Source organism: Plasmodium inui (assembly GCF_000524495.1).
Source record: "Plasmodium inui San Antonio 1 unplaced genomic scaffold supercont1.4, whole genome shotgun sequence".
NCBI lineage: Eukaryota > Apicomplexa > Aconoidasida > Haemosporida > Plasmodiidae > Plasmodium > Plasmodium inui.
In genome coordinates, this window is record NW_008481838.1 from 61,810 (window position 1) to 75,144 (window position 13,335).

Genomic DNA, 13,335 nt, shown 5'->3' on the forward strand with positions numbered 1-13,335 from the left:
AGAAGGGTACATAAACGAAGTCTGGCGCAACATTTGAAGCGCCAAGAAGGAGGCGAAAAAGAAGGTGAGTATTTAGGGGCTACTAATCAGGATCAGCCATAATTTCACATGTGCTAATGTACGTAACACCCGTGTATTTTTCAATCACGCGACACCGCTAAATTGTTGCACTAGTAAAAACGCAGCACCAAAAGTTATGTACCAGCAGGCACAAATTAGGAGCAGGAAAAGATCTAAAAAATTGCCACGTGAGCCAAGTGAAATGATGAATGACTAAGCTGATGGGCCAAACGGCGGGGGATCGAGGAGATAAAACAAACACTGAATTGAACCCCATCTGTCACACCCCATGCGGGAAGTAAACAGGCGCAAAAATGAGGTAACGCCTCCTCCCCAATTGGACCGAAAATAAAACGGAGAAGGCGAAGAAAGCAAAGAAAGATTCTACTACGCTGCTAACTGCTAATCCTAACGAAAAAATCGCCAAAGCAGAAAATGACAAAAACTGACTGGTAAAAGAAGCCCAAAGTAATGTCCCCCAAAATAAACAAGCTATCACATAAATATAACATAATTAAACACCCTGCTCGTCCTTACACATGAACGAATTTCCCCCCCTATGTAGCGCAAAAAAAAAAAAAAAGAAAGAAAGCACATTGATGCAGAAGAAACATGGAAAATACCCCAAGCAGTAACCCCTATTCCATTTTGAACGTAGAACCAAATTGCAACATAGAAACTGCGAAGAGGCAATTTAAAAAGTTGGCTATAATTTACCACCCGGATAAGCTGAAGTATCACCTAAATAAGCAACGCAAGAGGGTGGAGGGGGATGCAGAAAATGGGACCGATGGAAGCATTACTGTGGGAATTACCCCAATAAGAGATCAAAACGAAGGGGATAAGAAATCGGACAAAAATACCGCCAAGAGAGACCATATCGACTTCGTCACCCTGGTTTGGGCATATGAACAAATTTTGAGAGACATCCAACATGGCACCAAATCCGAAAAGTACGAAAACGCCCTGAACATCAAAAAGGTGGACCTGCAATATATTCGCGAGGAGAATGCGTACATTTATTTTTGTCGGTGCGGCGACTTTTTTCTATTCTCGGAAAATTTATATTGCGAATATTACGTCATCTATGCATGTCAGAGTTGTTCCTGCTCCGTTTATCTGACTCCCTAATCCGTTCACACGTACTAGAGGGAACGATATTTTATCTGAATAATATGAACACACTTAAATGCTGAAATGAAATCGCTTCGTCGAAAATGCGGAACCTGGGGGGAAGAATGGCCCCAATGTTATCATAATTTGGGATCCCCTCCCGTTTGATGTATGTCCAAGAGATAAATTATTTAATTTAACCCTTCAGCCCTTTTTTTGTAGATTAGCCCTTGCTGCTCCGCACTGTTTACCTAGTGAAAGGTGAAAATAGGCAAAACGGGAACCAGTCGAGGTACCCTCTTTTCTTAACCTTTTAACGATTCATCGCTGCTTATTACACCTAATAGTGGCTAGTTTGACATGGTGGGGAGATTTTTAATTTCATCCTATTCTTAGCCATCCCATGTCGTCCATTTTTTTTTTTTTGTCCATTTTGATCATCCGTCTGTGATTACGATGATTCCTTACACATTTGCAATTTTTAACCTTTTTAAAAGTCTAATTTAAAAAAAAAAAAAAAAAAGTCCAAAAGCAAAAACAATTCACACTATAACATGGTACATAACAAATTAAAAAAAAAAAAAGACAAATATTCGCATGTAATTTTGAATTAATAATTCGAGTCGACGCTTAAATTCTGCGCAATTTCTGTGGAAGCCTTCGTTACAATAGTGTGGGCTTCGTACCTGCGCCAACAAGGGAGGAAGGGGTAAAAAAAAGGGACATAAAAAGGAAATCTATACAAAACACATATTCAAAGAATTCGACGTAATTTGAAATAATTCCCCGTTGCCTGTTTTCACTCTTGTGCATAATGTCTGTAGCGGTATGCACATATGTATAAACGCATGACACAAAATTGTACTCACATTCGGTCCATGCATTTCGCTAAACAGATTTGCTCATTCTTCCCCATTTGCTCGGAAAATTTCTGACCGAAGCATTTCTCGAAGCACGTTTTTCGCACTTGCTAAGAGGAAAAAAAAAAAAAAGGCGCATTAAAAAAATTTTATTTCTTCCTGACTATACACGCGGAAAAACAAAAGACAAACTTGGCATATTATACACGCTTCTCCAAATTGGTTGGAGAAAAACCAAAATTTGCACTTTCATGTGGGGGAAAACGAAAATAAAGAATTACATTGTTCAGTATTTGATATATCATCATCCCCAGGGCGTTTTGGGCGTCTTCCATGCTTCGTTGGTTGTCCATTCTTCCTCTTTGTTTTGGTTTTAAAAATGGCTGATATGGAAAGGCAATATAAAAAAAAAAATACTTTTTTTAAGGCGAAAAAATATGCCCTAATTAAAGAACTTTTAAAGAGGGTTAAAAAATATATTCCTTAAAGTAGCGTTTTTCTTCATTATGCTTTCGAGGTGCCATGCTTGGGAAAGATTTCAACTGATAAAGGTTTTTTCTGCAAAAATGTGAAGCTTAGGTGGGGCGTGTATCTCTCTCGAGGGGGTAGGTGAGAAATGGCCTGCTCCAGTAGAACTAAATTTAACCTTCAACGGAGGCAAACATGTTTTCGCATGAAAGGAGTAATAGACTGAAAAATCAAAATGCTACTTGCAGAAAAAGCCCAGTCGTACAAACTGGGTCAAAACGCGGAGGTACAGGCGGGCCACGCTGCATTACACATAGGTATGTTCCCCACTTAAGTGTTCGATTTGTTGGGCTTATACATCCTCTGATTTAAAAAAAAATTTAATAAAAAGGCATTCCCAGGAGAATAAACAAAACGGCAACTACAAATATTAGCAGAAAAAAGAGGCTCATAAAAAAAAAGAAAAAGTGTCACCAAGAGAGGAATCAATAATTTGAATAAAAACACCTCATTAAGGAGATGAAAATTGAAAAAGAAAAATGGTGAGGCAGAAATGTGACACAGGATATCACGTTAGCGTCAAGTAAAATGCAAATGGCAATCTGAATAGAGCTTAAGAGGTAAAATAAAAAAAGAATAAACGAAAAGGTGTATTCCAGAATTGCAACATTCATATTTATTATGCTCGTTTGTTTTCATTTTGTTTTTTTCCCTCTTCAAGGTTTCTTCCTTATGCAATTTTACTACCTTTTTTTTATTTTTTTTTTTTATTTTTTCCCTTTTTCCCTACCTCCCCTTTCGTGTTAACTGTTAAATTCAAAGGCAAACTGTGAATATTTTTACTGCAAATGGGTAAGCAATAACTCATAGTTTGCGCTATTTGGCCATTCCTGGCGCGTTTACAAATGGGTAATTAGCATCTTTGAAGAAAGGCTACCAAGTAAATGTACCATCCAGTTTTCCCTGTTCATTTATTTACATTTTTTCGTCCATTTTACAAAATGACGTTCATGGTTCAAAATTGCAGAATTGTTGTGTAACCACACTTTTTTTTTCTTGTTTTTTTTGTGTGGGTTCATTTAATTTCTCCGCCCTTTACATGTCAGAAGAAATATCGTTCATTTATTAAAAAAGAAAATAATGCAAAGTAAATGTAAAAATAAAATATACAGCTTAGCAAGAAATGTGTATATATTTTTTTATGTAATAATCCACTTGAATTCTCTTCTCCTCTTGGGCGTTTCGACAGTTGTAAGTTTGTCCATGTGGGCGGACAGTTATATATGTACGTGCATTATGTATATATGTGCCTGCCCCCCCAGAGAGTGATCTATAAGCACGACAATAGAAGACCGACCCATAATAACCCACTGTGGCGCAAATAAATCTCAGTTATAACGGAACCAATTTAACCGTGTCTTCCTTTTTTTGTAGATTCACAAAAAAGATGAAAACAGAATAAACTTTCAGAAGTATTTTTACGGTATGAAAACAAAAGGGAAAAAGTGAATTATAGCAGAAAAAAAAAAATAAAAATACCAGGTGTAAACACAAATGGCTGTCTGTTTATTCAATTTTTTTTTTTTCTCCTCCACCTTTAACAGTCAAGCCGCTAATCAAAAAAAGTCACATATTTAAAAATTGCGCATTGAATAAAAAGTTACATGGAACAAAATTTTGCCTGTTCACGAAAAAAAGACATAAGGAAGCGTTAGCCGTAAGTAAGAATTCCTGCCCTTGGATAGTGCCACATCGTGGGGCCCTGTCTCGCAATGTAGATTATTCCCAAGTGGTGAATTTATCAGCTAATGCATTTTTTCGTCTCATCGAGATGATGTGAGCTCCTTGCAAATGAGTTTATCCCTTCTTCTTGTGCCCACCTTATACAGCTCCGGAAATATCGAATGACTGGACCTTCGACAGCCAGGAGGCACCACGGATTAGATGGCAGAAAGCGAATAAACAAAGTCACCATGCTGCCCCATAAAGAAATAAAGCTCCCCGTAAGGAGGTAACAAAACCAAAAATTTTAACAAAAAGAAGTTCGCAAAAAGGCTCACTTTAAATAACTTCAACATTTTTTAAGTAATTCAAAGACCCATTCGAGTTTTTTTCCTTTTTTCCCTTTTTTCCCTATTGTCCTGCCTGCTAAATTTCCCCACATGAAACACAAAGATGCATGATATTGGGAAAAATGGACAACTGGAATGCTCGTAAAATCTCCAAGTCAGGTGTCAAAACGCACAGAAAACAGAGAGTAAATTTACTAAGGAAGCGAATTTACTTCGAAGAAGAAGATCGATTTGTAAAACTAAGAGTCAGTGCAAGAGGATTGAAGACTATAAAAAAATATGGATTGGGTTACTGCTGTAAAAAATTTAACTTAGACTTAAGCAAGAAGAAATATGATGCTGGTCGTTCGCCCAGACGGAAGAAAAAGAAAACTGACGCATTGGCTTCCGCACAAAATGACGCATTAAATGACAGAGCACCCCAGGTGCATGAAGATGCGAATGAAATTTTGAAAAATCTCAATTTAGACAAGAAGAATAAGTAACAAATCGTGGCCACGAAATTGGTTCCGTTGATCGAATCGGTAGAAATAGTTATTCCGTAAGAGGCAACGGGAATTTAATGGCCCCCCTTTTTTGAGAACAAAAAAAAATTGGAACAAATAGGGGGGGGTTTACAAACAGAAGAGGATAGCTATTTGAGCCCCATTTGATAAATCAGTTTAAGGGTGGATTACAGAAATGTGCCTACCAAATTGGACAATGATTTAATTCAAAATCGGGGCATTTTGGGTAAGAATCAAAATGGTCGACACGAGCGAATTAAAAATTAACATACGAGGAGGATCCACATATGCGTACTTGAAGTCATATGTGCGTTTTACTGGGATGGGCAAAAAGACGCTGGTGCGTTTGCACTACCCACTCAAAAAAAAAACAAATGTTAGTTATGGCCACAACTATGCTAACAAGCAACATTAAAGAGGGAGGACAAACAGATATCACGACCTGCTGCAGTCGTTCTTATCGAACTGAACAAATCCCGTTTGGCATTAAAAAGAAGAAAAAAATTATTAACTGGAGTGTGTGTACCAATGGGCATGTACATACATACGTACACGACAGTACATATATTTCCTTGTGTATGCACGGCGAAGAACAGACGCCGTACCTCTACCTCTAGGTTACCCTCTCCGCGAGTTGGGTCGGCCTATACCACAGATGCTCAGTCTTCCTTAAAGTGCTACACAAATACACCTTTACAGGTACATGCAACTTTTCCCGAACTTGTTTTATCAAATTTTTCATGTGCATCTTCTCCTCCTCTAAACTCATATTCTTTTTTGTCAGTGCAAATAACGATGAGCCGCTTCCACTCATCGTTACAGCATCGAAAATGTTTTGATTCAGTAGAAGGTCCTTCAAATATTTCACCTTCTTAAGCAAAACAAACGCAGAGTCTTCCAGGTCGTTTATAAAACTATTCCTTAGAGATGTCCCGTCCAGCGGTACGAATCGCCTCAAATAACTGCGCTCCGCTTCTTCCACGTCCTTGACGATATTACACCTCTCCGCGTCAACTATGAACTGTTGTAACAAACTCACAGGGTTATATTGCACTATCTGGTCATAATCAACATTTTGATAGACCATCCTAGAGGAGAGTCCCTCGCTGATTTGAAAAATATATATTCTGCGCCCCGAAATCATTGCCTGGGCATCACTTAAATCGATGACATGATTGCCCTTGCCAGTACAGTAGGCAAAACCGGAGCTGCCAAAAAAGGATATGTCGCTGCCTATTTTTTTTAAAAATTCGTTCCTTAACTGATTCGATTTTAAGTATTTATAGTAATATTTTTCCAAGAAATAAAAAACGGAAGCTCCATTAGACGACCCTCCTCCTATTCCACTAAAAATGGGAGTGCGTTTCACCACATGAATTAAAAATTTGACATTGTCCCGTATCTGTAGTTCTTCCCTGTATCGTCTCAACACCTTTGCAATTATGTTATTGTCATTTAGGGGGTAATGGTTGTAATAATACCTCGTGTCTTCGTCTTTCCCTCCTGGATTCATCTCCTCATTTTTGTTCCTCACCTCGTACTCTTCATCCTTCTTTATGGTTAAGAAATCACCAGACTCGCATGGAAATAGCAGCTCTGTTAACTTCCTTTGGTCCTCCTTACTCAAAGAAGTTACAAAAATATCATCGCCTAAATTTATCGCATGCATCAGAGTGGATAATTCATTGTGGGTCTCCTTTTTTTCCTTTAATCTTAAAAATAAATTAACTTTTGCTGGGGAAAAAAATTTGAAGTCGTACCACTTGGTTCTATTCAGTTGACGAATTATTAACTTCATTTTTTTATTGCTCACGATGTTTCCCCTTTGGAATGCATCATCATCATATTGGTTACTATTTCTACCAGATCTGACGTGCGTTATCTGCCTCTTCTTGCTGCACTTGGCACGGTTGCACAATTTGGCAGGCGACCATACCCTCCTTAGAGCATATTTATCACTAGCGACATTGTTACATGTAGTGGAAAGAAGGAAATGCAAACACACCCCTCTCAACTGGTGGTACTTTTTTCTCACAAATTGGCTTTGATCAGTGAAAACATTTTTTGAGTCTACAATTGTATGAAGCAAATACACGCATACAAGTAGGACCCCTTTCACTTTGAAACAATATTTCATATTCCAGTACGTTCCATAGATGCGTTACTCTCCATGCAGGGCATTGCTTCGCTCTTCTTTGCCACTGCAAAAAAAAAAATTGATAACCTCTTATACGTTCGATTTCTCGCGTAGAATTTTCTTAGTCACTATGCGTTATTGGCATTTTCGGTCGCCTTCCTAGGCTCATCATGGTGTGCTCGCATATGCAAGCATATAATTCGTGTACATTCCTGTTTATTTTTTTTTTTTTTTTTGGACGATGTTTCAAAAATGGTTTCGTTAACACCTTTTCATTTTTCAATTCTTCGCTGTCACTTGGGTGGCAGGGGGAGGGGGGGCTACCTTACCGGATTCAATATGGCACATAGGTATTCCTTTTTAAGCGCCATTAAGAGTTCTTTTTTTTTTTAATCGCATATGTGCATGATCATAAGCGTGTGAACACATGGGAAAATGCGTAAGGGACATGACTGATGACACCTATTAGCCTTGCCTATGATGGATGCGCGAATGCTATGTTGAATTGGAGTGTCATATACGCAAGTGCTAAATGTCCTAGTTTTTATCGTTAAGCGGTGATCTTTTCACTTTCACGGGGGAACTCTCATTACTTTTGGGGGAGTAACTTTTTAAATTTTTTCTAGAATTCGGATCGTATACACCGTCTGAATAGCTTCCAATTTGTCTTCCTTTAGAATCGAAAAGGACTTCAATGACGCCACTTGGGAGGATACATGAAAATCTCAAAAAAAGGGCAACTCATTCTGCTACAGGTGTGGAATTTTTTATTGCATTATTTCGTGAAATGACTACCTCTTAGCATTCCCCTATTGTTTTTCCATTGTGAAACATCAAATTTGTTTTGCCCTTTGGGCATAAATGTTGTAACCTCAATTTTGTGAGGGAGTACCTGCCCATGGTATGTATACCTTGGCAGGGAAAACTGCCTCGGCTGAGGTCTACATTAGCTCTAAAGCGCTTGAAATGTATGCGCTGCGCACGCTTGTATGCTATTGTGTATGCTTTCATGTATGCTTTCGTGTGTGTTTTCGTGTGTGTTTTCGTGTGTATTCTGATGTGTACTCTCGTCTGTAAACTCGTTTGTCCCTTTTTTTTTAAAAATAATTTGCGTGCTTGTTAAGAAAAAAGAACGCTTGTGTCTTTTCCCCGCCTTCTTGAAGATATGCAAAACGGTACATTGTTTTTTCTTTTTCGTTTTTTTTTTTTTTTTTCATCCCGGGGGTTTAACTTAAACGCGCGTGAGGAACTTTTGTCCACGTGAAAATCACTTCTTAATTATGTGCTTCACCTTTTTTGCAAAATAAAAAAATTACAATTTAAAGTTTGCAGCCCCGTACATATGGCATGCGTGGCGTACCTTTCACTGTCAATTTTACCTGGCTTTTATTTTTCAACACTCTGGCTTTCTTCTCAACAACCATTCAAATACAAGAAAACTCAGGCACACTGCATGTATTTAAACATACATTTTGCGCCTGTTAGTTTACATCAACACGTGTATCTCCCCACTGCCACGAAATGGGCCTGGGGGGTAACACGATGGCACTGCTCTTCCCTTTTCTTAAGTGACACAGATTTTATGCCACTGAAAGAGGAAACAAAAGGAAAGTCAGTCCGCCATCCCTCCTGGCTGTAAATAGCACTGACAACTTGGATGCACGTTAGTGCCATCACAAATCAGCAATGTTTGAAAATGTTGCACGTTTGAGAAAGTTCGACGCTTGAACGTGTTCGACGTTCGAAAATATTTGTTCTTTGAAACTGCATCGCGTTTGAAATTGCCCCCATCCGAAACTGGCCCCATTTGAAATTGCCCCCATACGAAACTGCCCCCATTTGAGACTACTCCAATTTAAAGCTGCTTCATATTTTCCCCCTTTTTAAACGGGCCCACTGTGGCCCCGCTACCATTTGCAATGCATCATCGCTCTAGACAGTTGCATGATCAACAACACAGGGTCTCACAACCACATGCGCATTAAAGTGCCATGGCAACATTTTGAATTCCTCCCCAATTATGAGCAATTACGGGGAAGGTAAATCATGTCTGCATGCTTTTTTTTTTCCCCTTGAGGAGATACTCATACAAATCGCTACACACATGTGCGTACGCGTATATGGCCTTATTAACTCCGTACAAGTCTTTTTTTTTTTTTTAATAAGTCCCCTTTGGCTCTATTAACATGTTTATATCTTACCCACGCCCAAAATTTATTCTTTCCTTTTTTAATTAACCAATCCATTCGTTTTTACCACCCTGCACAAATCGCTATAGCCCTATACACTTCCCTACACGCACAAAATGAAAGCCTCCAATTATAATTCCCCAAATTGGAGCAAGAACAAGGAGGAGGAAAACAAAAACAGAGCCAAGAGCGGTGCCAAATTGAACGATGCAAAGGAAAAGGGACATAAAAAGATTACCACTTTGGTGCAAATGCGCAAAGAGGACACAAACACGAAAGAAACAAATAAAAAAAAGATAAACCCAAATGGAATAACGAAACGTGAAGGTAATTCCATAGACGCCACCAAAGTAGAACAAAATATAATAAAAATTGAAAAATCGATGAACAAATTAGAAGAGATAGAAAAAAAAATCAGCAATGATATTAACGAATGTAACAAGTACATTGAATTTTATGAAAAAGCGAAGACCCTTTTAGACTCCAAAGATTTTGACAGTGATGTAGGGAGGGAAGCAGAAATTGAAGAAATCAAAAAAATACTTAAAAGGTGCTCCAAAAATGTGGATGGCGAAGGCATATTTCTGACGGGCCCCAGTGGTCAGGGAAAAACATACAGCATATTCTACATCATTAAGGAGATTGAAAAAGAGAAAGAAATGAACCAGAACGCGGAGGACAAAAAGAAGAAGAAAGAAAATACACCAATGGAGAATTATAAAAATATCGACGCGTCCTACTTTTATGTTTCCTGCTCTAATAGCCAAAAACCATATGATATCTTTGTAGACATCTTACAACAGATAATAAAGAAGGACAAAAAGTCCATTCTCAGTAACGTGAAGCACAAGTACAACTTAAATGGCCTAGAAGAGGTGAAGAAGGTATTCATTAATTATACCAGCAAATTAAGAAATTTAAAAATCGTCATTGTGGACGAATTAGATTTCATTGCAACGAAAAATGTACGAGTCGAATTAAAGACAAAAAATGTCAACAAGAACTTCAATGAAGACGTAGTCAAAAATCTCTTCGAATGCGTCCAAACGACAAACAGTAAAATAATACTCGTGGGAATTGCCAATAGCCTGGATCTAATAAAAGACTACAGACACATGAAAATTAACCAAATTATTTACAAACCGTACAGTGAGAAGCAATTCATGAGCATAGTACGAAATAAGTTAAACACTTTGGAAGAAGAATTTGTCAGCAAAATTTTCAAAGGAGTGTCCCTAAATATACACGTTCGACAAATTTCTAACCGAAACGGGGACATCAGATCGTGCTTCGATGCGATCTTGAGAGTTTTCTCCGATAAAAAATCCGACCTCGATGAGAGAAAAAAGAATTTAACCAAATTGAAAGAAGAAGTTATGATGAATAAAATATTCAGTAGGCAGGAGAAGAGAAACCTCTTCCTCCTCCTAGCCGATCAGGAGGACGATCACTCGACGGACGCGCTTAACCGGAACGAAAACGAATACAACAAAACTGAACAACCCGACGTGGAGACACACCAAAAAGGGAAACGAAAGGCGACAAACGAAAAGGCAGACCATGAAAACGACACATACTGCGAGAACAGCCAAACACACAGAACAATTAAGAAGCAAAAGATACACGTAAAGAAGACCTCCAATTTGAAAAACCAATCCAGTTCCGACGAGCCAGAGGACGACTTTTTCCTGGAGCAGGATGTAACCCCTCTGCCAAACCTTCGTGACTTTGAGCTAGCCAACAATTTCAGCGATAAGGCAAGAAATCTAAAATTCACAGATCAGAAAAATGAATTTTCAATCGGATACGAAACGCTAAAGAAGGAGGTCATCAAAATACAAAACAACAACGAAACGTTAAGTGAAATTTTGATAAGAAAAAATTTTAACGCAAATGATAATGACTCTTTTTACGACTTCAGTCAGTGCACACCCAAGCGGTGTTATGAAAGCCCCTTCAAGGTGCTATATAAAAATGACATAGATAGCCAAGTGCCCCATTTTAAGGATAAAAAGGAAGTACTACAAAATATAAACATCGACAAATTGCAATCGTTTGATCTGATCGTTGACAATCAAATAAAAAGCATCGAAAAGAAGTACCACGATTTTGCTGATACGGCAAATAATAACGCTGTAATGATTTCGGACATAAAAAAAATTACAGACAAAATCCCATTAGAGGAACATAAAGATATACTTTTCAAAATTAAGAGCCTCCCTTTAATTCAAAAAATTTATCTCTACGCTTCATGCAATGTCGTGAATTATGCACATTTAAATTCGGACGATGAGGAAGATCAATGTCAAGAAAAGAAGCAGAGTCCAAACCAGTTCATCGAAATTACCTATGCCGATATACAACGAGGGTTTAGAAGCCTCTGCAGCAATCTTTCGGAGACCTCCTACATAAGGGACATTCTAGAGGGAAACACTATTGACCAGGCTATTGAACATTTTGAAGAACTTGGCATTCTAACTAATTGTAAAAAGAACCAAAAAATTAAAGAAAGAAAAAGCGTCATAAAAGTCCCTAAAGGTTTAACTCCCAGATTTGCAAACATGAAAAACAACAAAAATTTCTCATCGCAGAATAAGATGAACACTGTGTACTACTTCAACCTCCCCGTGTGTGTTATTAAGCAGACGCTCAAGGAAATCTCCTCCATACTTTCCAGCTTTGACGGCAGTTCCCAGTTCTGACAGGGGCAAGCAATTGTGGTGCACCTATACGAAGAGCCCACAGCATAGTGCTTGTCCCAAATGAACTGCATAACGTCACAAGAGAAGGTAATTTTCTCCTTCTTCTAACCACGCAGATTAAAGAGATTATACAGATTAAACATATTAAACACTACATGTCTGCATCACCAAATGACCACGTCACTTTCTCACACTTCTTGGATAATGCGCTGGACCGGAACTTCCACCCTGTACCTGTCGGTGGAAGCACGCGAGCTGGGTTCCTCCGCCAGAGGGGCAAGCTTCTCCCGCGAAATGGAGCCAACACACACAGACAAACCTATACATGTGCAAACGCGCAGTTTTTCCATTCTCTCCTCAGCTAGAACTCCCATCTTTAAACATTGTATCTTATGGAAAAAAACAGATTTAATTTTACTGGTTATTTTATTTTTTTTTCTTTTTTTGTTAATTTTTTTTAGTATAATTTTTTTTTTCTTACACACTTTTTACTTCTATTTTAATTTTTTCTTCCTATTCTTTTTTTTTTTTTTTTCTTTTCTTATTCTTATTTTATTTTTTTTGTTTGAGCACTTTTTAAGAGCCTTTTGAAACGTACATATATTGCACATTTCAAATAATGCAGCTTGGTACACAAGCGAAGGGCAGAAGTTTTCGGTTGGCAAATGTGTGCTTATGAGGAAGGATGATACATAGGGCGGGACTCGTCTAGTTGCCTAAATTTATCCACGCTGCGGAACCGTCGAAATAACAATGTAACCTTTTTCTTGTACCTCCGTCACCCTTTCCGATTTGAAAGTGTCAAAATGTGTGGATCGCTCTGATGAATCATTACAAACGGTTCGTCATTTATGTTTTATTATTATTATTTTTTTTTTTCTGTTCCCACATTTTTGCACTTATCGTTTCCAAGGGAGGTTCATACCACGTCTGTAACCACGCAATAAGACATGACCCCTTAGAATGAAGCTCCGCATAATGAAATGATAGTACACCGTAAGGTAGTCATTTCATTTGCTCCACAACTATTTTCGCTCTGATGAATTTGCCGCCGATTCGAATGTCGAGCTGAATGCAAAGGTCTACAACGTTGTACTCAAAGATATTAAGCTTAAAAGAAAAAGTTTAAAAGGTAAACTTCTTCAACGTGTATGTGAATTACGATACCAAGAAGGCCTGCCCCAACTTATCTGGGCCATCATGAATCTACACTTCGCACTAAATGGAA

The 13,335-nt window shown here is 38.2% G+C and overlaps 5 protein-coding genes across 5 annotated transcripts; 3 read left to right on the top strand and 2 right to left on the bottom strand.

The window, feature by feature from the left end:
- Nucleotides 1-672: 672 nt before the first annotated feature.
- C922_01166 (hypothetical protein) lies at nt 673-1,191 on the top strand (the record flags this gene model as incomplete). Its single annotated transcript, XM_008816774.1, has 1 exon — nt 673-1,191. One exon carries the CDS (start codon nt 673-675, stop codon nt 1,189-1,191), a length of 519 nt encoding a protein of 172 aa, XP_008814996.1.
- A 592-nt stretch (nt 1,192-1,783) lies between these two features.
- C922_01167 (DNA excision repair protein ERCC-5) lies at nt 1,784-2,386 on the bottom strand (the record flags this gene model as incomplete). The annotated part of the gene is made up of 3 exons (XM_008816775.1): nt 1,784-1,859; nt 2,043-2,143; nt 2,315-2,386. 3 exons carry the CDS (start codon nt 2,384-2,386, stop codon nt 1,784-1,786), a joined length of 249 nt encoding a protein of 82 aa, XP_008814997.1.
- A 1,255-nt stretch (nt 2,387-3,641) lies between these two features.
- On the top strand, nt 3,642-5,058 carry C922_01168 (hypothetical protein; the record flags this gene model as incomplete). The annotated part of the gene is made up of 5 exons (XM_008816776.1): nt 3,642-3,752; nt 3,936-3,984; nt 4,106-4,218; nt 4,391-4,512; nt 4,677-5,058. The coding sequence occupies 5 exons, from the start codon at nt 3,642-3,644 to the stop codon at nt 5,056-5,058; spliced, it is 777 nt and encodes a 258-aa protein (XP_008814998.1).
- Nucleotides 5,059-5,692: 634 nt separating this feature from the next.
- On the bottom strand, nt 5,693-7,216 carry C922_01169 (4-diphosphocytidyl-2-C-methyl-D-erythritol kinase; the record flags this gene model as incomplete). The annotated part of the gene is made up of 1 exon (XM_008816777.1): nt 5,693-7,216. One exon carries the CDS (start codon nt 7,214-7,216, stop codon nt 5,693-5,695), a length of 1,524 nt encoding a protein of 507 aa, XP_008814999.1.
- Nucleotides 7,217-9,521: 2,305 nt separating this feature from the next.
- Nucleotides 9,522-12,107, top strand: C922_01170 (hypothetical protein; the record flags this gene model as incomplete). Its single annotated transcript, XM_008816778.1, has 1 exon — nt 9,522-12,107. One exon carries the CDS (start codon nt 9,522-9,524, stop codon nt 12,105-12,107), a length of 2,586 nt encoding a protein of 861 aa, XP_008815000.1.
- Nucleotides 12,108-13,335: the final 1,228 nt, after the last annotated feature.